Raw genomic sequence first — 27,936 nt, forward strand, 5'->3', positions numbered from 1 at the left:
CTATAAGGCGTCCAATCGGCTGGAAAAACAGATGGGTGGTGGCAAAGAATAATCTCTCTTGGGTTATTGTCAAGTGACAGTGATCGTACAAGGGTGCATACATATATTCCATGTGTTGGAAGGTGGTGTGTACGCCGTACGCTCACTGCTAGCTTGCCGATACCTACGTAGTGAGAACAGCCAGCAGCCGCCTATATTGATTGCCGGCCAATCGTGCAATTGTCCGGACAATAGGGGGCAGCAGAGAACTGTTCACTCCAGAGATCACAGTGGGTGGTCTCTATAAATAAACGGGATCTTGTGGAATCCTTGACACAGACATTCTGGTATCTCAGATGTAAATGCATTAGTAGGATCAGACCTTAAGGTGGTGTAGGTGTTTGTGTCACTGAGGGTGGAAAGAGCCATGTTACAATACAATTCAGTGTCCAATACCACAACACATCCACCTTTGTCTGATTGCTGGATGGTTATACTAACATTTTGTTGTTCTCTGACCGCTTCAAAATGGAGCATATCAAACCAGGGGAGGAGTCCTGAGGAGATAATTTGCATATTCCCACTGCATTTTGGGGTAAGTGAAGAGTCTCCGCGAGCTCAAAGAACACTGGATTTTGGCTGTTGGAGCTGAAAAGAGGACATCGGTAAACCAGGGGAGGAGTCCTGAGGAGATAATTTGCATATTCCCACTGCATTTTGGGGTAAGTGAAGAGTCTCCGCGAGCTCAAAGAACACTGGATTTTGGCTGTTGGAGCTGAAAAGAGGACATCGGTAAACCAGGGGAGGAGTCCTGAGGAGATAATTTGCATATTCCCACTGCATTTTGGGGTAAGTGAAGAGTCTCCGCGAGCTCAAAGAACACTGGATTTTGGCTGTTGGAGCTGAAAAGAGGACATCGGTAAACCAGGGGAGGAGTCCTGAGGAGCTTTTTTTTTAAGCTTTTTTTTTTTTTTTTTTTTTTTTAAGCTTTTTTCACTGTTTTCAGAACATTAACAATAAGAACATGGAAGAGTCCAGGAGCCATTTGGTGAGCTGCATATCCTGCTACATGTTCACAGACTTGCCAGTGGAAAAGCCAGACTTCACATGCCAGAAATGCAAGCTTGTGTCCCTGTTGGAGGAAAAGTTGCGAAATCTAGAAGAGAGGTTAACTACCTTGAAAATCATTAAGGAAAGTGAAGAGTTCTTAGACAGAGCAGAATTATCTCTTCATGATTCAGAAAGAGAAGAAATTCGAACTGCACCTGACGAAACAGAGGAATGGAAGCATGTGACCCACAGAAGCAGGAGGATCGAGAGGCAGTCAGCACCCATACTGCTCAGGAACCAGTACCAGGCTCTCACACAGGAGAACCATGAAGAAATACAGCAAGATAAGACTTTGCCAGCAATGAATGACCTTGTAAGCCCTCAGAATCCTCCTGGATGGAGAAAGAAGAATGTTGTGAAGAAAAAACGGAGAGTGGTGGTCATGGGGGATTCCCTGTTAAGAGGAACAGAGGCCGCTATCTGCAGACCAGACATAACCTCAAGAGAAATGTGCTGTCTTCCAGGAGCAAAAATTAAAGATGTGTCTGACAGGATATCAAGACTCTTCAGACCTACAGATCACTACCCATTCCTGCTAATACATGTGGGGACAAATGACACCGCAAGAAAGGACCTGGCAACCATCTGCAGTGACTTTGAAGACTTAGGCAAGAAAGTGAAAGAATTGGGAGCGCAGGTGGTCTTCTCATCCATCCTCCCAGTGGATGGCCATGGAACAATGAGGTGGAATAAGATTCTACAGGTGAACAACTGGCTACGTCGATGGTGCCGTCAACAAGGATTTGGATTTCTGGATCACGGAATGAATTACCTATACGATGGACTACTTGCTAGAGATGGGGTGCACCTTACGAAGACTGGAAAACATGTATTTGGAAGTCGCCTTGCTACACTCATCAGAAGAGCTTTAAACTAGAACAATGTGGGAAGGGAAGCAAAAGGCCAGAAAAAGCCATACAGCTGACAAATACTATTGAGATCTCTGCTACTGGAAGTGGAAAAGAAGAACAAAGACAAAAAAATCTAAATAATAAAAATATGGGAGGAAGAGAAACCAATCACAAACTAAAATGTTTTTATACAAATGCACAAAGCATGGGCAACAAACAAGGAGAATTGGAACTACTAATGCAGGAAAAGGAATATGATGTCATTGGAATCACTGAAACTTGGTGGGACGATACACATGATTGGAATAAAAGGCTAAAAGGATACAACTTATTTGCAAGAAACAGACTTGATAAACGAGGAGGAGGTGTTGCATTGTATGTTAGAAAAGCGTATATCTGCACAGAGATTGAAGCTTCAGAGACTGGGAGTTCTGTGGAAACTGTTTGGGTAAGAATACAAGGAGAGAACAACGGAAAGGACACCATTGTAGGCATTTACTACAGGCCACCTGGGCAAGCTGAAGATATGGATGAACTCTTTATGTATCAAATGACCAAGTTCTCCAAAAAATATGACGTAGTGGTCATGGGAGATTTCAACTATCCAGACATTTGTTGGGAATCTCTCTCAAGTAAAACTAACAGGTCAAGCAAATTCTTATCCTCTCTTGCTGACAACTTTATCTTCCAAAAGGTAGGGGAGAAAACAAGGGGATCTGCTACTTTGGATCTAATCCTTATAAACAGGGAGGAAATGGTTGAGGAGGTAAAGGTGGCTGGGACCCTAGGAGGCAGCGATCATGCTATTATAGAATTTTGGATAACTAGAGGAGGAAGACATGTGAAGACTCAAACTTCAAGGTTAGATTTTAGAAAGGCAGATTTTAAGAGACTCAGAAAGAGAATAGGAGGGATCCAATGGCTGGATGTCCTTAAGGACAAAAATGTCCAGGAAGGATGGGAAATTTTTAAAAATGAGATTCTCAAAGCACAATCGTTAACAATCCCGAAAAGTAGGAAGAATGGGAAGCATTTAAGGAAACCAGGATGGATGAACACAGAACTTAAACACATGCTAAAAAGAAAGAAAGAAATATTTATTAAATGGAAAGAGGGAGGCATATCTAAAGAAGATTATAATGCAGTCTGCAGATCCTGCAGGGCACGTATCAGGTTAGCTAAAGCTGACAATGAATTAAGGCTTGCAAGAGATGTCAAAAGCAATAAAAAAGGATTTTGGGGGTATGTCAAAAGTAAAAGAAAAGTCAAAGATGCTATAGGATTTTTACAGGATGAAAATGGAGAAATGGTAAGAGAGGATGTTGAGAAGGCCGAACTTTTTAATTCCTATTTTGCATCTGTTTTCTCTCAGAAAGAAAATGTAACATCAACTGATCTTCACTGTCCTTTTAAAGGAATAGAGGAATCCAAGTTATCAGTAAACAGAAAGATTGTGAGGGAATATTTAGCTAACATAAATGAGTTCAAGTCTCCAGGTCCAGATGAATTACACCCCAGAGTACTGAAGGAGATTGTAGAAGAAATTTTAGAACCACTCTCCATAATCTTTGAAAATTCTTGGAGAACAGGAGAAGTCCCAGAAGACTGGAGAAGAGCAAATGTTGTTCCTATCTTCAAAAAGGGGAAGAAGGTGGACCCAGGGAACTATAGGCCGGTGAGTCTGACTTCTATACCAGGAAAGATCTTTGAACAAATTATTAAACAACATGTATGTAAGTACATGGATAAGAATGAAGTGATTAACCAGAGTCAGCATGGGTTTGTAACTAACAAGTCATGTCAGACTAACTTAATTTCCTTCTATGACAGAATCACTGACTGGGTGGATCAGGGAAATGCTGTAGATATAGTATATCTTGACTTCAGCAAAGCATTTGACAAAGTATCTCACATCATCCTTATTGAAAAAATGACCAAGTATGCAATGGACCAGGCAACTGTTAGGTGGATTCATAACTGGCTTAGTGATCGGACTCAAAGGGTGGTTGTAAATGGCTTCACATCCAGCTGGATGAATGTCTCAAGTGGGGTACCACAGGGCTCCGTCCTGGGACCTGTATTGTTCAACATCTTTATCAATGATTTAGATGAAGGAATTGAGGGTAAACTGATTAAATTTGCTGATGACACAAAGCTAGGAGGGATAGCTAATACTAGAGAAGAGAGAGAGAGGATTCAAAAAGACCTAAATAAACTGGAGCAGTGGGCAGCAACCAACAGAATGGTTTTTAACCGGGAAAAATGCAAAGTACTACATCTGGGCAATAAAAATGAAAAAAGCATATACAGAATGGGAGGAATAGAGCTAAGCAACAGTACATGTGAAAAAGACTTAGGTATACTAATAGATCATAGACTGAACATGAGTCAACAGTGTGATGCAGCAGCAAAAAAGGCAAATACAATTCTGGGATGTATTAACAGAAGCATACAGTCTAGATCACGTGAAGTCATTATCGGTCTTTACTCCTCTTTGGTCAGACCTCATCTGGAATACTGTGTACAGTTTTGGGCACCACATTTTAAAAAAGACATCGACAAACTGGAGCAAGTTCAGAGAAGAGCGACCAGAATGGTGACTGGTCTGCAAACCATGTCCTATGAGGAACGGTTGCAGGATTTGGGAATGTTTAGCTTGCAGAAAAGAAGACTGAGAGGAGACTTAATAGCTGTCTACAAATATGTCAAGGGCTGTCACATTGTAGAAGGATCATCTTTATTCTCATTTGCACAAGGAAAGACTAGAAGCAATGGGATGAAACTAAATGGGAGGAGACACAGATTAGATATTAGAAAAAACTTTTTGACAGTTAGGGTGATTAATGAGTGGAACAGGCTGCCACGAGAGGTGGTGAGTTCCCCTTCAATGGACGTCTTCAAACAGAGGCTGGACAGACATCTGTCTGAGATGATGTAGTGAATCCTGCTTTGAGCAGGGGGTTGGACCAGATGACCCAGGAGGTCCCTTCCAACTCTACCATTCTATGATTCTATGATTACTATTATACTTCATATTACAGATACCACCATGTAATTTTATAAGGTTGTTTTCAGCTAGAGTTTGAAATAAAACTAAAGATGGAACCCTGGATTGCAGAGGATAGTATGCAGGGTTAGATGGGATGATGTTAATTCCTCGGTCTTGTAGTTTATTCAAAGCAAAAACTGGATCCTGTAACGAAGACAAAGTTAGTAAGGCAGTCTGTTCAACGACTGTAAGGCCCACTATGCGTTTTTGCCGCGGAATTTCCATTTATTTCCATTTATCATTGTGGGAATATCCGCAGCATGTTCATTAATTTTGCGGACACACAACGTAATTGCCGCCATTGACTTGCATTGAAACGCTTAATATCAGCATGACTACATGTGCACATGAGGATATTAAGCGATTCAATGTGCGGATTGTAACCGGGTCTGGAGAAGAGGAGACTCTGGTACCATAGTACCTGTTATAAAAAGAATTTAAAATAAAAATGCTGACGTCGGAGGTCGAGTGACCAGTCACATGACTAAATGACATCATGGAAGGTCCTTTTACACGACCGCAAGCTGTACAAGAGACCGGACACACTGGAAAGAAGACCTCGGGCCATCAGAAGGTAAGTATAATGTTTTTTTTTATTATTTTTTACCATTTTTATTCTTTTTTTAACTATTAACTTGGTCACACTATATAAATCCATGCCGGTTACATGGAATTATATAGTGTGACCAAGTTGTCAAGCACTTTTCCAAGTGATGCTAAAATCGCTTGGAAAAGCGCTTGATAACCCGCATGCAAAAATGCATGTGAAGAACGCTTGACAAACGCTTCTACCTGACTGGAAAAACGCATGTAAAATCCGCATGCGTTTTTCCTGCCAGGGAGATGCAGAAAAAATCTGCAGCATTTCTGCATCGTGGGCACATAGCCTAAGTGTAGCATCATTATGCTCCATAATCTCTGCCGTCATGTTATTAGGAGTGGAAGACTCTTCGGACTCATTGAAGAAATGTTTTGTAACTGTTAATAACCGCGTAAAGTGATTTACATCTCTTATTGTTTGAAAAAGGTAAAAATCTTGCAGGGGACATAAATTGTGAGACCAGCCACGAGATATATGGTATATATCTGCAGTAGCCGTCAGCTTCAGTAGATTGGCTATACCACATGAAGAAGAGGATCGCCGAACACATCAACAATATCACTAACAACTCGGGGTATTCTGGTGCGGCCAAACATGTTACCATAATACATAAACAGGATACTTCATGTTAATCATTTTTCAAACTCTAAAAGATCAATTTTGCGGCCCGTGGTGGCAGCTGGCAAAAGCAGCCGGCCCTGAGGGAAGCCTATTGGATCCTGACTCTAAACACAAAGTACCACCATGGCGTGAACTTCAAAAATGATTTGTTTTTCATCTACTAATATTTCCTTGTTTTTCGGCTTGGCGATGCATGTTTTTTTTTTAAATCAGATATTTTTTATTAAAAAACTTTTTATAACATTATACATAAACAACAGTGAGGCATCACTAAACTAGCAGTGCCTCTCAAGACCCACCCGTTCCCCTTCCCCCCACCCATAACAGCCCCAAGAACCATATGGCAAAAGCAAATTTTTGTTACAGACCGTATACCATCACATAGCCTATCCGACTGTTAAAGCATTAATAATTTGATCCATGGGTACAGAGCTTAATATCTGATAATCAGTAATTAGTTATACAGAACATGAGAGACCACAACATTTCAAACTCAAGTGATATTTAAAATAGATGTAATATGATAACCATGAAACATATTCCATTTACCCCAGATTTTATCAAATTTACTTTTAGCCTTCCGCTTTTTGTACACTCCCTCTTCTAATCTCAATAAAAGACGCATTCTATCCAAAAATTCCTGGAGCCTGAGAGGGGAGGGATCCAACCAATGTGCAGCTATAAGCTTTCTGACCTGGTATAGAGTCCTCTTAACAGCTATTATTTCATCCTCTTCACATCCTATTATTTCTACAAGGCCTAATGCACACACTTTAGAATATAGGGGTAAATTACACTCAAACACATCATTAATGCATTGTGCACACTCATTCCAGAATACAGCGACCTTTCTACACGTCCACATCATATGCATAAGATCTGCTCCTTCCTCTCCATATTTTGGACACATACTGTCATTCCTTACCCAATGCGCTGTAGGAATTTGGGGGTTCTATATACCCTATGTAATCAGTACAACTGTGAAAGTCTATGTGCCTCACATGTAGATAGAATCGGAACGCTCCCCACCACATCTTCCCATTCTTCCGAGGTTATAGTACCAATGTCGCGTTCCCACCTCTCCTTAACATTTAAGGGTCTGTCCCACTGAAATTGCTGCATAAGTATCCCGTAAATTCTGGAAATCAATCCCTTCCCACCTCTATGGCATAATAATGTGTTAAACAGTAGATGATGTTGGATTTTACTTTGCATATGTCGCGGCTGTACAAACCATGCATGCCTCAATTGGAGATAAAAGTAAAAACTAGTTTGTGGAATACAATATTCTTCTTTTATCTGTTGGAACGATTTAAATATTTCCCCCTCTAATATTTGCGCCACATTAGTTATTCCCAATTTTTCCCATATTCCGAATCCTTTCAATTTATGGATCTCTGGATGGCCCGCATTATGCCACAACGGGGTAAACGGGGTAAAGCCTTTTATTCCCAACAACAATTTGATTTTCTGCCACGTTTTCCCCATAAGTGTTAGGGTCGGGAGGTGTCGCCTAGCATCCCACCCCGAAATTCCTGTTTCTAGAAAGGAGGTAATTGGCAGATTGTGTGAGAGTAGACGTATCAGTTTATCTAGGTTCCCCTGGATTAACCAGAGCTGTTGCATTTGAGAAGCTAAAAAATATATCCATGGATTAGGTGCGGCTAGTCCCCCCTGATCTTTGGGCCTTTGAAGTGTATCCAAACTGATTCTGGCCACCCCTTTTTTCCAGATCAATTCCCGAAACAGTGCCTGAAATGTATAAAATATTCTCATGGGGATCCAAACCGGTGAATTATGAAGGATATATAATAATTGGGGCATTAACACCATTTTAATTAAGTTAGTTCGACCTACCATTGATAGGGGAAGTTTGCTCCAAGTATTGGCCTTTTGTTGAAATTTAGTAAGCAGTTCAAGTAAATTTAAAGGAATATAATCTCCGATAGATGCGGTCACTCTAACTCCCAGATATTTAAATTCTCGCACCACCTTCAAGCAAGTACTCCCTACCTTCGTATTCTGAGACAAACCATCAACCGGCATAAGAACTGATTTGTCCCAATTAATCCGTAAGCCAGAATGATCTCCAAACTCCATTATTAAATTCATAGCTGTCATCAGAGATTGCTCCGTGTCACCCAAAAACAACAGAAGGTAGTCAGCGTATAGGGTCACCCGCTCCGCCAGTGTTTTGTAGCGGAAACCCTGAATTTCACTGCTGGAACGAAGCTTAACAGCCAATGGCTCCATAGCCAAGGCAAACAGTAGGGGAGACAACGGGCAGCCCTGACGCGTGCCCCTGCCCATTTCAATGCTACCAGAAAGATTACCATTAATTCTAATCCGAGCTACCGGATTGTTATATAGAAGCCGTACCCAGGCCCGAAATACAGTACAAAACCACATCTTTCGCAAAACAGCCCATAAATACTCCCATTCGACACTATCAAAAGCCTTAGCGGCATCAAGTGATAGTACTGCCCTACCACCCGCATTTTGTGACTGCATTTGTAGATTAAGAAAAAGCCGACGCAAGTTAATTGCCGTCAACTTGGCCGGTATAAACCCAGTCTGGTCTTCTGCAACCAGATGTGTAATAACCACCACCAATCTGGTAGCCAAGACCTTAGCTAAAATTTTAACATCTACCGAGAGTAAGGATATTGGCCTATATGATTCGGGGTTTAGTGCATCCTTTCCAGGTTTTGGCAAAAGAACTATGTTAGCCTCCCTCATTGAAGTCGGCAAGGCCCCCCCCTCCCTCGCTTCCTTAAACGCTTCCAGTAACCTGGGAAGTAAAACCCCCCCCAGCCTCCTTATAAATTTCCGCAGGGATCCCATCCGCACCAGGGGCCTTGTTATTTTGAAAATCTTTTAAAGCTTCCTGCATCTCCTCCAGGGTGATTGGTGCATCTAGTTGCTCTCTCTGGCTATCTGTCAGACATGGTATTTGCATACCATGAAGGTATAGATCTATGTCCCTTTGCGCCTTAGTCAGTTTGGAAGCATATAATTGTCTGTAGAACTGAAAAAAATCTTCCATTATAGCCTTTGAATCAGTAATTACCACACCCTTAGTATCCCTGATAGCTGCAATCATAGGAGCCCCAGTCTGGGCCTTGGCTATAGTGGCCAGCAAGTGTCCTGCACTTTCTCCCTCCACATAAAATTGCTGTTTAAGAAAAAACTGTTTATGCTCTGCTTGTTTCAATATATGATCATTTAGTGTATCCTATGCCCGTATCCAGTGCTCCCTATTCTCTATGATTGGAGACCCAACATACCTCTGTTCCAATATGTCTACTTCCCTCCGCAACTCCTGAGTACGAGCCCTATTTTTGGATTTGATCACGGAAATTTCCTTAATCAGGATCCCCCTTAAGAACGCCTTCATGGCTTCCCATACCGTATCTAAAGGAGCAGAGCCTATATTGTCTTTAAAGAAATGAGCCAATTTACCTGCTAAATCTAACTGTTCCCCGAATACGTCCAGCCAGTAGGGATTAAACCTCCACAGTGCCCTTCTGTTTATGATGCCAGGATCTATCCCCAGAACAACCAATAATGGAGAATGATCAGATAACAATCTTGTGCAGTATTCTACTTTAGTGACTAGAGGGACCAGATGACTATTTCCCAGAGCCAGGTCAATTCTGGACAGAGAGGAATAGGATGCTGAATAACACGAATACTATTTAACATTAGGGAAACGAACCCGCCACACATCCACCAGATTGATTTCCTGTAGGACCCTTGCCAACGATGTCTCTTGAGCAGCCCCTCCCTTCACATTACCCCTATACTTATCAAGCTCAGCGTGTAGATACATATTAAAATCACCGATAACTAACAGGGGTATAGTAGCAAATTCCGTTATCCACGGGAATAGTTGTCGCAGAGTCTGTATAGAGAAAGGTGGAGGAACATATAGAGCAATTAGGCAAATTCTAAGTCCAGCCACTCTGCACACTAGACATACATACCTACCCTCTCTGTCACAAATACTTCTTTCACATTCAAAGGGTAAATTCGGATGAATCAATATACTAACCCCCCTAGAATAAGTACTATGTGTAGAATGATAGGTCGGCCCCCTCCAAAGCTTGCTCAGTGCCGCAGCGGCCTCCGTATTGCAATGCGTTTCTTGCAGACAGATTATTGACTCCCGATATTCCTTAAGATATTTAAGTGCCGCAAATCTTTTGTTGTGATCTCCCATACCTCTAATATTCCAGGATACTACATTAATCTGCTTAACCATGTTTTAACGATTGAAGATGAACTGTCACATGCCCCCCTCTGTACACACTCGTGTGTCTGATCATCAAGATTATGGTATTGTAATAATACACAGTCTACACCAATCAAAGTAAATTCTGTTCTTTAACCCCCCCTCACTACCTCATTTAACATCCCCCCCCCCTTGATCAAATGAATACCAACAGCCGTAACATGAAGAGTCTGGTGTTTAGCCTCATGCAGCCTAGTAGGCCTTAAGCGCACGAGGCGCCGCAGCATGAGTTGCATCACAGACTCCCTCACTCCCCCCCCTTACACAACGTTCCCAGAACATTCAAACGGCAGAGTGTCTTATCCCTGCCTATACATTGTAGGTGAAACCAGCACCTCAACAACCATATAAGTATATTGGCCTGCCCGAGGTATATATGAGAGCCAGGTTATAAGCAGTATACAAAAACTGAAAAATAATAATCATAACATTTATAAACAGAGATTCATTAGCCAACAGCGGAGTATTATCCACTAGAATTCAAATTTCTTGAATTATATTATAATCTGTCAAGAATCTTCTCAAAATTGGTGTCAGCCCGCCTGGATTTGTCTCTCTTTTAAGTCCAGCCATTTTACAGCCTCCTTTGGTGAATCAAAGAAATGAGTTTCACCCAGTGCTGTGACCCGCAGCCGTGCAGGATATAGCATTGCATAGGGTACTTGAAGTGCTCTCAATCTGCGCTTGATATCTTGAAATTGGGCGCGTCTCCTTTGAACCTCCACAGAAAAATCAGGATAGAAGGACACTCTCGCCCCCTCTATACATAAGTCATTAGCCGACCACACCAATTGTAGGATTTTATCTCTGTCACGAAAATGCAGCATTTTGATTAGAACTGTATGCGGCAGTGCGCCAGAGGTCTGGTGGGGACCCTGTGTCCCCTCTCAATAGCGAACATTCTAGAGAATTTATCCTTTCCAAAGGATTGCAGCAGCCATTTCTCAAAAAAGTCCACCACCTCTCTGCCCTCTGCTTTCTCAGGCACCCCCACAATACGCACGTTATTTCTTCTCAGACGATTTTCAAGATCATCCGCTTTATTGAGTAAATAGTTAATAGAGTCAGTAGCTGTTTTAAGCGTTTTAGTCATAGGAGTCACAGTATCCTCCAAATCCCCCACTCTGCCTTCTGTTGCAGTGAGGCGCTCCCTCATTTTCTGCATGTCATGGCGTATATGAGATATGTCCACTTTCACAGACCCTATGTGTTCAGTAAGATCTGCCTTACTATGTGAGATGGCCAGCAGCACGTCTTTTAAAGTAGGCTCATCATCCTTGGCCAGTGAGTCAGCACCACTGGTAACCTGAGCCTCTCTGCTGGGGGGAGTTGTTGTTTTAGCAGCCTGCACATTCCTCTCATGTGTCTCCCCCGCTGCCCTCTCTACATCCCCTTCAGTTACCGTGCTCTTCAATGTCTGCACATTCCGGTCGGGTGTAAGCTCCTCAGCTCCTCCGCCATGCGCATATTTGGAGAGCCTGTTCACCACCTCCATGCGCTTCTCCCGCTGTCTTGGAGTTTCAGCTCCCGCCTCAGAGGCCATGGCTCCATTTTAGCCCTCGTGCTGTGATGAGCCAGCCGCCTGCCTCTGCTTGCTATCTCGCCGGGTCATCTCGTTCTGCACCATCGACTGCTCCCCCCCCCCCGCACTCCTGAGACCCCAGGCCACCTGGTGAGATCTTTTAGAAGCAATGATTCCCTCGGGCAGGAAGGATTATAGGACAGGGTTATAGGAGCTCTTCTGCCTCACATGTCTTCTCACATGCCCGGCCAGGCCACGCCCCCACAAAAGGTCTTTAACCCTAGAACGCATACCTGGGGCCTCGCAAGCCCTGTTAATTGTTTTCTATTTTCTGCAAGATTACTTTAGTTAGAATTTTGAAACTCTAGGTATTCCTCAGGTATATAGTTGTTTGTCATTTTTGTTTGAGTTATTCCATGTTATTTGCACACGGGCCTAAAAGGCCCCAGGTATGTGAAAGTGTAGATTTTTATGGTCATGCGTTCTAGGGTTAATAAGCTACCTTATACAGGCTGCTAAGAATATCATTCCTCGTCACTGGAAAAGTACTTCTCCACCTACTCTGGAGGAGTGGTTCTGTGAAATAGCCCTTCTAAATAGGATGGAACATTTGATTGCCCGATCCCCCACTGGTTGTGATAGATACTGTGAGACTTGGAGAGACTGTATTGAACTCCAGGAATCCGATGCCTACCGTCTTACATAAGAATGATGTGACCCACCCTTTCCTCTGGTGTGTTTCCTCTCTGTCCGGATTGTGCTCCGCAGTGGTTCGTGCCTGGCTGCACTATGTATGGTTTCCATTGAATTTTAGTAACTTCATCATTGTAATACTGATGGCCTAAAATGTTCCCTGCCTTCCTTCTTCTTCCTATAACTTGATGTTTTATTGGACGTTATACTTATATTCTATGATATACTGATATTGTCCTGGTTATTCTTTTTTTTTTTTTTTTTTTTGTAATTGAAAATTATTTAACCTTTCAATAAAAATAGAATTTTGAAAAAGGCTTCTCCCCTGTGTGACTTCTCTGATGTTTATTAAGAGTTGCTTTCCGTGTAAAATATTTCCCACATTCTGAACATGAAAAAGGCTTCTCCTCTGTATGAGTTCTCTGGTGTATAACAAGACCGTATTTCTGTTTAAAATGTTTACCACATTCTGAACATGAAAAAGGCTTCTCCCCTGTGTGACTTCTCTGATGTTTATTAAGAGTTGCTTTCCGTGTAAAATATTTCCCACATTCTGAACATGAAAAAGGCTTCTCCTCTGTATGAGTTATCTGGTGTATAACAAGACCGTATTTCTGTTTAAAAGGTTTACCACATTCTGAACATGAAAAAGGCTTCTCCCCTGTGTGAGTTCTGTGGTGTTTAACAAGATTGCATTTCTGTTCAAAATGTTTACCACATTCTGAACATGAAAAAGGCTTCACCCCTGTGTGAGTTCTGTGGTGTTTAACAAGACTTGATTTCTGGTTAAAACGTTTCCCACATTCTGAACATGAAAAAGGCTTCTCCCCTGTGTGACTTCTCTGGTGCCTAACAAAGTTTGATTTGTGGTTAAAACATTTCTCACATTCTGAACATGAAAAAGGCTTCTTCCCAGTGTGAATTCTCTGGTGAATAACTAAATCTGATTTTTGGTAAAAACATTTCTCACATTCTGAACATGAAAATGGCTTCTCCCCTGTGTGAATTCTCTGGTGACTAACTAAATATGATTTCTGGTAAAAACATTTCTCACATTCTGAACATGAAAATGGCTTCTCCCCTGTGTGAGTTTTCTGGTGCTTAACAACATTGGATTTTTTTGTAAAACATTTCCCACATTCTGAACATGAAAAAGGCTTCTCCCCTGTGTGAGTTCCCTGGTGTCTAACAAGATCTGATTTCTTGTTAAAATATTTCCCACACTTGGAACAAGAAAATCTATTCTCGGCTGTATGAATTTTTTGATGTTTAGGAAAAGATTTTTCGAGAGGAAAACTATTTCCATATTCTAAAAATGTCTTCTTTGCTTTAGGAGCAGTTTGTTTTTTAATGCTTAATTTGTGACTATGATTTTCCTTAGTAGTCGGTAATGAATCAGAAGGCAGGACCTGTTTCAAAGGATCAGGTGACAGATCTTTGCTGTGAAGGGATGATGGTATATCTGGAGTAATGGCATTCACTTTAATTGTATCCTGTGGGATCTCAAGATCTTCTGATTTAAAAATTGAAGATGTCAGCTGTCCCTCTGATCTCCAGGTACAGTCATCTGCTAAGATAAAAATCTTGAATTTTATATTCTTTTAAATTTCTACTTAAGCTGTCTATAATAATGGCAAGTTATGTAAATATATTGAATTAATTATTCACCAAGACACTGACATTTCACAATCTAATAGAAAACCTCATAGGATGAACCAGTAGAGCGTGGTGTTCAACTGTTTGTTCATTCTGTCTCCCAAATATGGAATAAAAAGCCACCAAGTTATGTAGGCAACAATAATACCAATAAAAACTTCTACTCATCTCACAAACAACAAGCCCCACTCAGGTCCATCGTCTGTAAATGGAAAAAAATCACAGTTACCGGTAACAGGATTGATAGCACCACCTGAGAGACGGTATCCGCCCACCAAGGACAGGAAATCTGCTGAATAAAAAAGGCGGTACCTCTCCTCAGCATCAGTTTTGTTTTAGAGCATGAGAGGACCTCCAGACAGTATGTTAGTACACACCTACCACCAATAAAACATTTCTCACTATACACCCATATATAGAGAACACCATAAGTGATCAAAAAAGGACGGGGCATATAAGGGTGCTGTCATGGGCTCTGTAAAATCCCATTACCGGTAGGTAACTATGATTTTTTTCCCCTTCTCCTATGACAGCACCACCTGAGAGATTTATATAGAACAGACACCTTAGGGATGGATCACCGCTTGCAACACCTTTCTCCCAAAGGATAGATCAGCAGATGAAGAAAGATCAAGCCGGTAATGGTTATAGAAGGTAGAAGGAGATTACCATGTTGCTGCCTTACATATATGTTATCAATGGACACTTCCGCCTTCTCAGCCCAGGAGGCTGCACCAGCTCTGTGGAATGGCCCTTCAGGTTCTCTGAAACTGACACATCACTAGGGGAATATGCTAAGCTAACGGCGTCCCTGATCCATCTAGCTATAGTTCCCCTTGTAACTTTAAGTCCCTTACTAGCTTCCTGGAAGGAGACAAATAAGGCATCACTTCTCCTCCAAGGCCTTGTTACCTCCAAATACTGAACCAAAACCAATCTAACATTTAGAGTTTGAAGCCTCTGTTCCTTTAAATCTTTGGGGTTAGGATACAATTATTTAATCTGTCCAATTACTTTTGGTCCCTTTAAAAACAGGGTGGCACATGTTAAGCAGCTGAAAGTCCTAAACCCTTCATCCAATTTTAATGTGGATACCCTTAAATGAAAGCTGAAAGTCTGAACTTCAACTGCATCTGAATTGTTTTGTTTAAAATTCATTGTGGTAATGTCTAGAACCAAAATTAGAAAAATGTTGTCTCTGTCCAAATATATATGGACCTGATACGACCAAAGAACTCTCTGTGATAGGTTCTCCCGATCCAGCCACCATGCGATTGAGATGATGGCTGTATTGGAAAGTGTCATCTTCCTGTCCAAGTGTCCCCTGAGTCTAGGGACATAATTCTGTTTTTCTTGTCTTCCGGTAGCAGACAAGTCTATCCCTCTGAGTCCAAGATAAGCCCTAAAAAAAGACGGAACCTTCCGAGGCTCCAGGCTTGACTTCTCAAGATTCAGTATCCATAAAAGATTGATCAGGCTGGCTCTGACTCTTGTCAATGCTCTCTTGATCTGCATACTACCAGGAAGTCGTCAAGGTAAGGGACAACTAGAGTATCTTGTTCTCTCAATGCGCCATTACCTCCAGAATGATCTTCGTAAAGATTCCTGGAGCTATGGAGAGGCCGAAGGGCAGAGCTGTGAACTGAAATTGCCTCACACCATTGATGATATACACAGCTACTCTCAGATACTGCTGGTATCCTGTATGGATTGGGACGTGGTAATAGGCGTCCTTCAAATCGAGGACACTCATAACAACCCGGGAATAACACCTTTATGGCTGATATTATACAGTACAGACCAAAAGTTTGGACACACCTTCTCATTTAAAGATTTTTCTGTATTTTCATGACTATGAAAATTGTGCATTCACACTGAAGGCATCAAAACTATGAATTAACACATGCGGAATTATATACTTAACAAAAAAGTGTGAAACAACTGAAAATATGTCTTATATTCTAGGTTCTTCAAAGTAGGCACCTTTTGCTTTGATGACTGCTTTACACACTCTTGGCATTCTCTTGATGAGCTTCAAGTGGTAGTCACCGGAAATGGTCTTCCAACAATCTTGAATTAACACATGTGTTAATTCATAGTTTTGATGCCTTCAGTGTGAATGTACAATTTTCATAGTCATGAAAATACAGAAAAATCTTTAAATGAGAAGGTGTGTCCAAACTTTTGGTCTGTACTGTAGATTCTATCTTGAAGGGTCTGTAGATTAGAAAGTTGTTTAGGCCCTTCAAGTTGATTTAGGCCCTTCAAGCCGTCCGGTTTCTTTATCAGAAACAGGGGCGAATAGAATCCTTTCCCCTGCTCGCTTATTAGTCTCTATTAGAACCTTCTTTTCCACTAGGTTTACTATCTCTTGCTCCAGGGCTGTTTGCTCTCCCGGCCTCCTGGGAGACGAAATCCTGAAGGTCTGCAGGGGAATGGATCTGAATTCCAGTCTCAGTCCTGTCTTTATAATCCCTAATATCCAGGCACTGTATGTAATTTTTTCCCAGGTAGGCAGGAAGTGGAACAGTCTTCCTCCTACCTGGGGAGGCCCATCACTTAGGGGTTTTTCTGTTCTCAGAGGAAGGGCCTCCGAACATGAAGCCTCCACTCCTTGTCTTTCTATCTGCCCTGGTCTCTGGAAAGTTTACCTATGCTATACTTCCTTTTACAAAAGGAAGTCTTGTACTGAGGCATCAACACACTGGAAAACCTGTGTTTCTTATCTGCGGCTTTATCCAGTATGTCATCCAGAGCTTTGCCAAAAAGAAACTCCCCTTCACACGGATTGAACACAGTTTCATCTTAGACTGTACATCACCTGACAAGCTCTTGAGCCACAGAGCTCTGCGAGCTGCGTTGGATAAATTCGCTGATCTGGCGGCCAGCCTTACTGAATCTGCCGACGCGTCCGCGAGGAAGGCAGCCGCCCCCTGCATTAGCGGAACACTGGCCAGGATTTTTTCCCTTGGAATGTCCCCTTTAATCTGGTCTTCTAGCTGCTGCAACCAGACCATCATTGACCTGGCTGTGCAAGTGGCTGCGACTGCCGGTTTCAATGCTCCCGCTGGTCACTCCCAGGTTTGTTTTAATAAGGTTTCCGCTTTTTTATCAAGAGGATCCTTGAAAGCTCCTAAATCCTCAAACGGCAGGGTGGATTTTTTTTTTTAGAGAATTTTGACACTGTCACGTCAATTTTTGGGGTTTGATCTCACCTGGTTGATTCTTCTTCCTCAAACGGGTATCTTCTCTTTGAAGGTGATGGTAACTGCCCTCTCCTATCAGGTCTTTTCCATTCCCTGTCGATGAACAATCGTCTCATTGACGGGGAATGTGCGCCTCTTCTTCTGATCCAGACCCCCAAACATGATGTCCTGAACAGTCCTAGAGGTCTTGGTATCGGCTATGCCCATAGTTGTTCTGATGGCTTTACTCAGCTTATCTGTATTTTGCGCTGGAAAACACAGCCTACCTCCTGTATCGCTATCTGAGGAAGATGATGATGATGAGGATAACGAGTAGGTAGGAGAGGAAATAGACTTCCCCTTGCCCTGGAATACTACAGATTCCTCTGAGTCTGATGTATGACGTTTCAGCGTCCTACTCTTTTTACGTGTAGCCAACGTCTTTAGGGAGTCCCTAACCTCCATCTGGATTAAAGATTTTAAATCCATAGCAAAATTAGGTGTTTCCTCTGATATGGTTTCTTGGATACAACTCGAGCAAAGCTTTTTAGTATAAGTGCTGGGAAAATTAACACCGCACAGCGCATACTCCTTGTTATTCCTCTCGGCACTAGACTTTTTGGGTTTTTCCTAGTAGAAAAAATATGGTGAACTTTCACGTAGATCACTCACTACTCTGCCGTTCAGGGTACCGGAGATTGAGGCTGGATCAATTCATATGATTGCTCCTGGCTGGAGGTTGTGGACTCGCAACCTGCCCTGCTCCTCTGGCTGGTCTTGCTGCTGCTTGTCCGACTGCCACTGCTGCGGCCTTGATGATGGAGCTGCTGAGGCTGCTTTGGTGGTTTCTGCTGCTGCTGATCTGGTGATCGCACCCTACTAAAGCTGGAAGCATATTGCTGGAAGCTGCCAGATACAGCCTTGTTCTCCTCTGGTTCAGTCCTCTGTGATCAGCTCCCGGCTTGTGTATTTGTTTCTGCTGGAACCCCGGCCCGTTTACTGGCTACTCTTGTGTCTTCTGATTTTGTATGTTCTCTACTCTCCTGGTTCTGACCCGGCTACCTGACTATTTTTCTTCCCATCTCACACTATAGAACAGCAGGTAACACCGTGGCCCAAGCCTAGGGGTCTCTGTGTAACTCCAGATCCATGTAGAAGGGTTAAAGAATAATGAGCAAAGCAATCCCTGGGATCTGGAAAACAGAGTAGATAGTGCCAAACCTGTTCGTGGTGGCCATCTTTTGAGCTGCCAAGTGACCACGATACATTGTGTCTGCAAACTAATCCACCAAGATCAGCATTCAAACAGCTAAATGGCGCTCCTTCCCTTCTTAACCTGCCATGTGCCCAGACAAAAGTGTACAACCGTATATAGGGTATTGCCAGGTTAAAGAGAAGTTGGAAAATAATTTGTATGGTCCATTCATTTCCTATTATCCTTTGTGAAGAATTCCAAAATTATTCCCGCATAAAGAGACACACATCAGATTTGAAAAAATGGGGCCTGATTAGGAACACAAATGTGTCTGCGGGAAGAGGTTAAATCAGAGTATGTTGAGCACTAACTACTGTAGTCAAAAACTGACTATAGACAAGAACACATCTACTGAAATGATCAAACGCAACAGTCTCCATCAAAAAATGACTAATGGAGTTTGGCCAGAAAGACTGGACCTTGGCTTGTAGGGACCATATGAGAACATTCAGCAGCACAGAAGGGAGAGAAGGTAGATTCATTCAATAAGATATCAGGGATCTAGGAAGCAAACAGCATCATTACCCTCCGCTTTCTCTTACAGGCCCATCATAATATTTTTCTTCAAGTGATTTTCTAACTTGTCAGCACATTCTACGTACGCTGTCATTTGGCTTTGTAGTTAATAATAATAATCTTTTTATTTATTTATTTTTTGTAGTTTACAGATCTGGGCAGGTAACGGTCAGCGTCTCCTAATTCCAGGGGGTAGGTGGATTGCCGAGGTTGTAAATTCTATAGAAAAGGCCTTTCAATGTCCAAAATGATTTGAACAGTTTTGGGTGGAAGAGAATGTTGTGGTCTAGCGGCAAAATGGTGATCACACGATTGTGATATGGCTGGACAACACCACCGATAAAGCACAGCCGGTGACTGAGAAGAATCTGTGACTTCTCAGCATTTAGTGGTTACTACTCACCTGAGTAGTCATATGTAGGAATCTCCTCTTTACTCCACTCATCACCCCTCACATATGTCTCTGTAGTATTAATATGGGTCAGATCTTCACCCTGAAACAAATATTGTAAAAGTCACAGACAGATGGAGAAGTCACATCTATGATCAGCTCTAATCCGGCCATCTCCACCGTTCTCATTACAATAGTCTATAATATAATGCTGCAAGCATCCCTCTGTCTGAATCCTTTATAGACTGCGCATGCTCCAGACAGAATCACTCATGGAGCCGTTACAGGTAAGAGGAGTGTATGGCGCCGGAGATCGCGGTATGCGTAGGCACTGAACGCATACCGCAATCTCAGGCGCCATACTTACATACTTACCTGACCGGGAGGAGCGTTGCCGCGGTGCCTCTCTTTGCCGGAGACCGGGGCAGGAGTGAGGTGTCGGATAGGCGCATGCGCATATCGCTATCCGGCGCCATTGTACTGAAGACACATTTGCAGTGTGTCTTCAGCAAAATGGCGCCGGACAGCGTGGTGCTCCGGCGCCGCACTCCTCCCTCGACCTCCGGCAGAACAGGACACCGCAGCGCTGTAGCACAGAGAAGAAAGGTGAGTGTAACTGTTTATTTTTTTGTATGTGTGTACAGTGTGAAAGGGATGCGGGGGCCACACATACCAGGATTGGGGGGCCACACATACCAGGATTGGGGGCGAGGGGGCCACGCATACCAGGATTGTGGGGTGAGGGGATCATGCATACCAGGATGAGGGGTACCACACAACAGGATTGGGGGGTGAGGGGACCATGCATACTAGGATTGGGGGGTCAGGGGACCATGCATACCAGGATTGGAGGGGTGTGGGAACCATGCATACCCAGGATTGGGGGGTGTGGGAACCATGCATACCCAGGATTGGGGGGTGAGGGGACCATGCATACCAGAATAGGGATGTAAGGGGTACCATACATACCAGAATAGGAATGCGGGGTACCATACATACCAGGATAGGGATGAGGGGTACCATGTATTCCAGGATTGGGGATGAGGGGTACCATGTATACCAGGATTGGGGATGAGGGGTACCATGTATACCAGGATTGGGGATGAGGGGTACCATGTATACCAGGATAGGGATGAGGAGTGCCATGCATACCAGGATGGGGATGAGGGGTGCCATGCATACCAGGATGTGGGTGAGGGGCCCATACATACCAGGATGAGGGATAATATACATACCAGGATAGGGATGAGGGATGTGATACCACACATACCAGGATTGGGGATGAGGGGTGCCACGCATACCAGGATTGGGGATGAGGGGTGCCACGCATACCAGGATTGGGGATGAGGGGTGCCATGCATACCAGGATTGGGGATGAGGGGTGCCATGCATACCAGGATTGGGGGTGAGGGGTGCCATGCATACCAGGATTGGGGGTGAGGGGTGCCATGCATACCAGGATAGGATGGTGGGGACAGGAGGGGGGCAGCACATACCAGCATGGGAGACCATATACCAATAAAAATGCTCGCCACCCGGGCGTAGAATGGGTTCAATAGCTAGTATAAAACATATAATACTGGTGGATAAAACAAGACTGAGCACAAGACCTTCACAGCTGTCTACACATCATAGGGGAGATCTCATGACACCTTCTCTCCATCTACCTGAGGATCCTGAGGAACATTGGGATCTTCTTGTTTACAGTCCTGTGGAAGAAGAGAACGGGGACATCTCTCTGGTGTTGTCCTCTTACTGGATAGATCTGGAGGAAACACATACAGAGACTGAATTCATTCTTTACATACAGATAATTATAGGCCGTGAGTATAGAGTCCTGTCTACTACCTGGTGATGTGAGAGGCTGGGGAACCTCCATCATGACGTCTTTGTACAGATCTTTGTGTCCTTCTAAATACGCCCACTCCTCCATGGAAAAATAGACAGCGACATCCTGACATCTTATAGGAACCTGACACATACAATGATACCGTCATCCCCCCGATCCCTTCATAGCGTTACTGTATAATGTCTCAGCATTCCCAGCAGTGTCACCTCTCCAGACAGAAGCTCAATCATCTTGTAGGTAAGTTCTATGATCTTCTGGTCATTGATGTCCTCATGTATCAGGGGGTGAGGTGGAGGCCCTGTGATTGGGCTCAGGGGTCTTTCCCATTGCTCAGACACAGAGGCCTGACGGCGCTCTCTAGAGGTCTTCTTCACTACTGTATAATCCTGGTTATGGAGAGACACATTAATAAATCTCACTACAGACATTTCCAGAGTCCTCACCTCTCCAGTTCTGTCCATCTGTTATTCCCATAGATAAGAATGATGTAATGTGACATCATCAGAATCTCTCACCTCTCCAGTAAGCCGGAAGAGGATCTCTAGGGAATGGTGTAATATCCGCTCTGCCATCTTGTCTCTGTCCATATCCATCTTTGATGGGTCAATAAGAATAACTCTCTTATATAGAAAATCTTCACTGAGAGGATCCGATATTGTAGGTACCTGAATGAGAAGATGATGTAACATCATAAAAATCCTGTGTAATAATACAATTATTGGAGATAATAAAGGGAAATGTGGTGGGCCACTGGGGAGGCGCCAGATGTTGCAGAAGGGCCAGCTGGGGTATGTAGTCTCAAAGGCAACAGGTAATGATGTCACAGTAGTTGAAGTGGGTCGCTGGACCCCTAAACACTTCCCTAGTGTCCATAACAATTGTCAAAAGCAGGAGGTGGCACTTGTGGATGGTATAGGACCTCCAGGGGGCACTCCTGTAGTTGTGGTGTCTGGGTGCAAGTTTGGAGTGCCCGTGATGTTTGTGCAATCACAAGCAGCCAGACACAGAGGTGAACTTGCAAACATAACAATTTTACTGAAGGAGGTAACGGGGTACAGTCTCTCAAAGGCAACGTTTACAGTACTTTGTGCATATGAAAGTAATGGTTCTCTCCTCATGAGACAAGCGAGGTTATGGCCTCTCAGGGCGGCTGGAGCAGAGTTCTCTTCACTTGCTGGTAGAGGAAATGCTATGCGCAGTCCAAGAAATATTACACTGATGGAGGGACCTTCACAGATTGGCTCTCCGTGGAAACACACTAAAGTGTGGGTGTGCTCACAGTTTTTAGCCCACCGTTCCCTTTTGCAGGGGGTAGGTTTAAAAAAGTCGATGGTGTGGCAGCCATGTGGATCTCGTCCCGGCTAGAAGCAAACAGGATAACCAGCGTGCAGGAGAGCACACGAACAGCGTTATCTCTCCTGACTGGAAGAGGCTTGTCTTTCTGTGAAGGAGATTATGTGGAGAAAAATGTCCCCCCAGCGTGGACTGGCATGGAAACTCTTCTGTGAGAAATAGTGTCTGTCTCCTGTATCTTCATTAGACAGCTTGGCACTGAACGCATACCGCGATCTCCAGCGCCATACTTACCTGACCGGGAGGAGCGTTGCCGCAGCGCCTCTCTTCGCCGGAGACCGGGGCAGGAGTGAGGCGTCGGATCGGCGCATGCGCATAGCGCTATCCGGCGCCATTTTACTGAAGACACATTTGCAGTGTGTCTTCAGCAAAATGGCGCCGGACAGCACGGTTCTCCGGCACCGCACTCCTCCCCCGGCTTCCAGCAGAACAGGACGCAGCAGCGCTGTAGCACAGAGAGGAAAGGTGAGTGTAACGGTTTATTTTTTTTTATGTGTGTACAGTGAGAAAGGGATGACGGGGCAACACATACCAGGATTGGGGGGTGAGGGGGCCACGCATACCAGGATTGTGGGGTGAGGGGATCATGCATACCAGGATTGGGGCGGTGAGGGGACCATGCATACCAGGATTGGGGGGTGAGGGGTACCACACATACCAGGATTGGGGCGGTGAGGGGACCATGCATACCAGGATTGGGGGGTGAGGGGTACCACACATACCAGGATTGGGGGGTGAGGGGACCATGCATACCAGGATTGGAGGGGTGAGGGGACCATGCATACCAGGATTGGAGGGGTGAGGGGACCATGCATACCAGGATTGGAGGGGTGAGGGGACCATGCATACCAGGATTGGGGGATGAGGGGAACATGCATACCAGGATTGGGGGATGAGGGGAACATGCATACCAGGATAGGAATGCGGGGTACCATACATACCAGAATAGGGATGTGAGGTACCATACATACCAGGATAGGAATGCGGGGTACCATACATACCAGGATGAGGGGAACCATACATGCCAGGATAGGGATGAGGGGTACTATGTATGCCAGGATAGGGATGAGGGGTACCATGTATACCAGGATTGGGGATGAGGGGCCCATGCATACCAGGATTGGGGATGAGGGGCCCATGCATACCAGGATTGGGGATGAGGGGCCCATGCATACCAGGATTGGGGATGAGGGGCCCATGCATACCAGGATAGGGATGAGGAGTGCCATGCATACCAGAATAGGGATGAGGATGAGGGGTGCCATGCATACCAGGATGTGGGTGAAGGGCCCATACATACCAAGATGAGGGATAGCATACATACCAGGATAGGGATGAGGGATGGGGTACCACACATACCAGGATTGGGGATGAGGGGTGCCACGCATACCAGGATTGGGGATGACGGGTGCCACGCATACCAGGATTGGGGATGACGGGTGCCACGCATACCAGGATTGGGGATGACGGGTGAAATGCATACCAGGATAGGATGGTGGGGACAGGATAGGGGCAGCACAAATACCAGGAGGGGGGGCAACACATACCAACATGGGAGACCATATACCAATAAAAATGCTCACCATCTGGGCGTAGAATGGGTTCAATAGCTAGTATAAAACATATAATATTGGTGGATAAAACAAGACTGAGCACAAGACCTTCACAGCCGTCTACACATCATAGGGGAGATCTCATGATACCTTCTCTCCATCTACCTGATGATCCTGAGGAACATAGGGATCTTCTTGTTTACAGTCCTGTGGAAGAAGAGAATGGGGACATCTCTCTGGTGTTGTCCTCTTACTGGATAGATCTGTAGGAAACACATAAGGGACTGGATTCATTCTTTACATACAGATACTTATAGGCCGTGTGTATTTTGTCCTGTTTATTACCTGGTGATGTGAGGGTCTGGGGAACCTCCATCATGACGTCCTTGTACAGATCTTTGTGTCCTTCTAAATACTCCCACTCCTCCATGGAGAAATAGACGGCGACATTCTGACACCTTACAGGAACCTGACACATACAATGATACCGTCATCCCCCAATCCCTTCACAGCGTTACTGTATAATGTCCCAGCATTCCCAGCAGTGTCACCTCTCCAGTCAGCAGCTCAATCATCTTGTAGGTGAGTTCTAGGATCTTCTGGTCATTGATGTTCTCATGTATCAGGGGGTGAGGGGGAGGTCCTGTGATTGGGCTCAGGGGTCTTCCCCATCCCTCAGACACAGGGTCCTGACAGCGCTCACTAGAGGTCTTCTTCACTACTGTGTAATCCTGGTTATGGAGAGACACATTAATAAATCTCATTACAGACATTTCCAGAGTCCTCACCTCTCCAGTTCTGTCCATCTTTTATTCCCATAGATAAGAATGATGTAATGTGACGTCATCAGAATCTCTCACCTCTCCAGTAAGCCGGAAAAGGATCTCTAGAGTGAGGTGTAATATCCTCTCCACCATCTTGTCTCTGTCCATATCCATCTTTGATTGGTAAATAAAGAAAATTCTCTTATATAGAAGATCTTCACTGAGAGGATCCGATATTGTAGAGACCTGAATGAGAAGATGATGAGCCATTGTAACATCATAAAAATCCAATACAATTACTGGAGATAATAAGGGGAAATGTGGTGGGCCACTGGGGAGGCCCCAGATGTTGCAGAAGGGCCAGCTGGGGTATGTAGTCTCAAAGGCAGCAGATAATCATGTCACAGTAGTTGAAGTGGGTCTCTGGACCCCTAAACACTTCCTTAGTGTCCACAACAATTGTCGGAAGGTGGCACTTGTGGATAGTATAGGACCCCCAGGGGGCACGCCTGTAGTTGTGGTGTCTGGGTGCAAGTTTGGAGTCCCCGTGAAGTTTGTGCAATCACAAGCAGCCAGACACGCAGGTGAACTTGTAAACATGACAATTTTACTGAAGGAGGTAACGGGGTACAGTCTCTCAAAGGCAAAGTTTACAGTATTTTGTGCATATGAAAGTAATGTTTCTCTCCTCATGAGACAAGCGAGGTTATGGCCTCTCAGGGGGGCTGGAGCAGAGTTCTCTTCACTTGCTGGTAGAGGAAATGCTATGCGCAGTCCAAGAAATATTACACTGATGGAGGGACCTTCACAGATTGGCTCTCCATGGAAACCCACTAAAGTCTGGGTGTGTCACAGTTTTTAGCCCACCATTGCCTTTCGCAGGGGGTAGTCGATGGTGTGGCAGCCACGTGGATCTGGCCCCGGCTAGAAGCAAACAGGATAACCAGCGTGCAGGAGAGCACACGAACAGCGTTATCTCTCCTGACCGGAAGACGCTTGTCTTTCTGTGAAGGAGATTATGTGGAGAAAAATGTCCCCCCAGCGTGGACTGGCATGGAAACTCTTCTGTGAGAAATAGTGTCTGTCTCCTGTATCTTCATTAGGCAGCTTGAACCCCCCACTACTGATTTGTACCAGTGCTCAGTCAGTGTGCGAGCCCTGAGCTGGGAGACTCCTCAGGGCAGCTTATTGTGAGGAGAATAATCACTTACCTTTCATATACACACACATTGGCCAGTAGATGGCAGGAAAGTCCAATTTACAATGCAATGTATTATATCTCCTAACTCACAGTGCCCACACTGGAACAAGTCTACTATCACACTACAACTGTCTCATTTAGCAGCAGTAGAACGGGTACCGCGATGCCACAGAAACATATGAGGAGATATATTATTTTATAGTACCATATTTTTCGGACTATAAGATGCACCTAGGTTTTAGAGGAAGAAAATATAAAAAAAAATTTAAGCAAAAAATGTGTTGACATTGCTGACACTGGTATAGGGGTAATGTCCCCCAATTCTAACAATATCCCCCATCTTGGTTTATATGCCCCCCTTCCTTTTATACGTGACCCCCATCCCCATCCTGGTATGCCTGGCATCCCTCCATCCTGGTATGCATGGCACCCCTCCATCCTGGTATGCATGGCACCCCTCCATCCCTATCCTGGCATGCATGGCACCCCCCATCCCTATCCTGGTATGCATGGCACCCCCCATCCCTATCCTGGCCTGCATGGCACCCTCCCATCCCTATCCTGGTATGCATGGCACCCCCTCATCCCTGTCCTGGCATGCATGGCACCGCCAATCCCTGTCCGGGCATGCATGGCACCCCCCATCCCTGTCCTGGCATGCATGGCACCCCCCATCCCTGTCCTGGCATGCATGGCACCCCCCTCATCCCTATCCTGGTATGCATGGCACCCCCCTCATCCCTATCCTGGTATGCATGGCACCCCCCTCATCCCTATCCTGGTATGTATGGCACCCCCCTCATCCCTATCCTGGTATGCATGGCACCCCCCTCATCTCTATCCTGGTATGCATGGCACCCCCCTCATCCCTGTCCTGGCATGCATGGCACCGCCAATCCCTGTCCGGGCATGCATGGCACCCCCCATCCCTGTCCTGGCATGCATGGCACCCCCCATCCCTGTCCTGGCATGCATGGCACCCCCCTCATCCCTATCCTGGTATGCATGGCACCCCCCTCATCCCTATCCTGGTATGCATGGCACCCCCCTCATCCCTATCCTGGTATGTATGGCACCCCCCTCATCCCTATCCTGGTATGCATGGCACCCCCCTCATCTCTATCCTGGTATGCATGGCACCCCCCTCATCCCTGTCCTGGTATGCATGGCACCCCCCTCATCCCTGTCCTGGTATGCATGGCACCCCCCCATCCCTGTCTTGGTATGCATGGCACCCCCCTCATCCCTGTCCTGATATGCATGGCACCCCCTCATCCCTGTCCTGATATGCATGGCACCCCCCTCATCCCTGTCCTGGTATGCATGGCACCCCTCATCCCTGTCCTGGTATGCATGGCACCCCTCATCCCAGTCCTGATATGCATGGCACCCCTCATGCCTGTCCTGATATGCATGGCACCCCTCATCCCTGTCCTGATATGCATGGCACCCATCATTCCTTTCCTGCCATACATTGCACCCCTCATCCTTAT

At 44.8% G+C, this 27,936-nt stretch overlaps 1 protein-coding gene across 1 annotated transcript; it reads right to left on the reverse strand.

Annotated features, from left to right (window-relative positions):
* Positions 1–12,952: 12,952 nt before the first annotated feature.
* Positions 12,953–25,484, reverse strand: LOC141197648 (uncharacterized). Its single transcript, XM_073662729.1, has 10 exons — positions 25,339–25,484; positions 25,030–25,209; positions 24,824–24,947; positions 24,644–24,741; positions 22,088–22,237; positions 21,779–21,958; positions 21,572–21,695; positions 21,391–21,488; positions 19,736–19,826; positions 12,953–14,287 (listed from the first exon to the last, which is right to left on the reverse strand). The coding sequence occupies exons 1-10, from the start codon at positions 25,414–25,416 to the stop codon at positions 13,011–13,013; spliced, it is 2,400 nt and encodes a 799-aa protein (XP_073518830.1). The 5' UTR covers positions 25,417–25,484; the 3' UTR covers positions 12,953–13,010.
* Between the last annotated feature and the right edge of the window lie 2,452 nt (positions 25,485–27,936).

Source organism: Phyllobates terribilis, unplaced genomic scaffold, assembly GCF_046119375.1.
Source record: "Phyllobates terribilis strain yellow unplaced genomic scaffold, ASM4611937v1 Scaffold_85__1_contigs__length_6476398, whole genome shotgun sequence".
Lineage (NCBI taxonomy): Eukaryota > Metazoa > Chordata > Amphibia > Anura > Dendrobatidae > Phyllobates > Phyllobates terribilis.

What these genes read in the sequence shown, in the direction of transcription:
- LOC141197648 (XM_073662729.1), bottom strand. Translation starts at nt 25,416, where the DNA reads ATGGATATGGACAGAGACAAGATGGTGGAGAGGATATTACACCTCACT. An exon ending in ATGTTCCTCAGGATCATCAG is followed by an intron (nt 22,238 to 24,643) that starts GTAGATGGAGAG and finishes CTTCTCATTCAG; the next exon opens with GTACCTACAATATCGGATCC. An exon ending in TCTTCCGGCTTACTGGAGAG is followed by an intron (nt 21,959 to 22,087) that starts GTGAGAGATTCT and finishes CTCCATAACCAG; the next exon opens with GATTATACAGTAGTGAAGAA.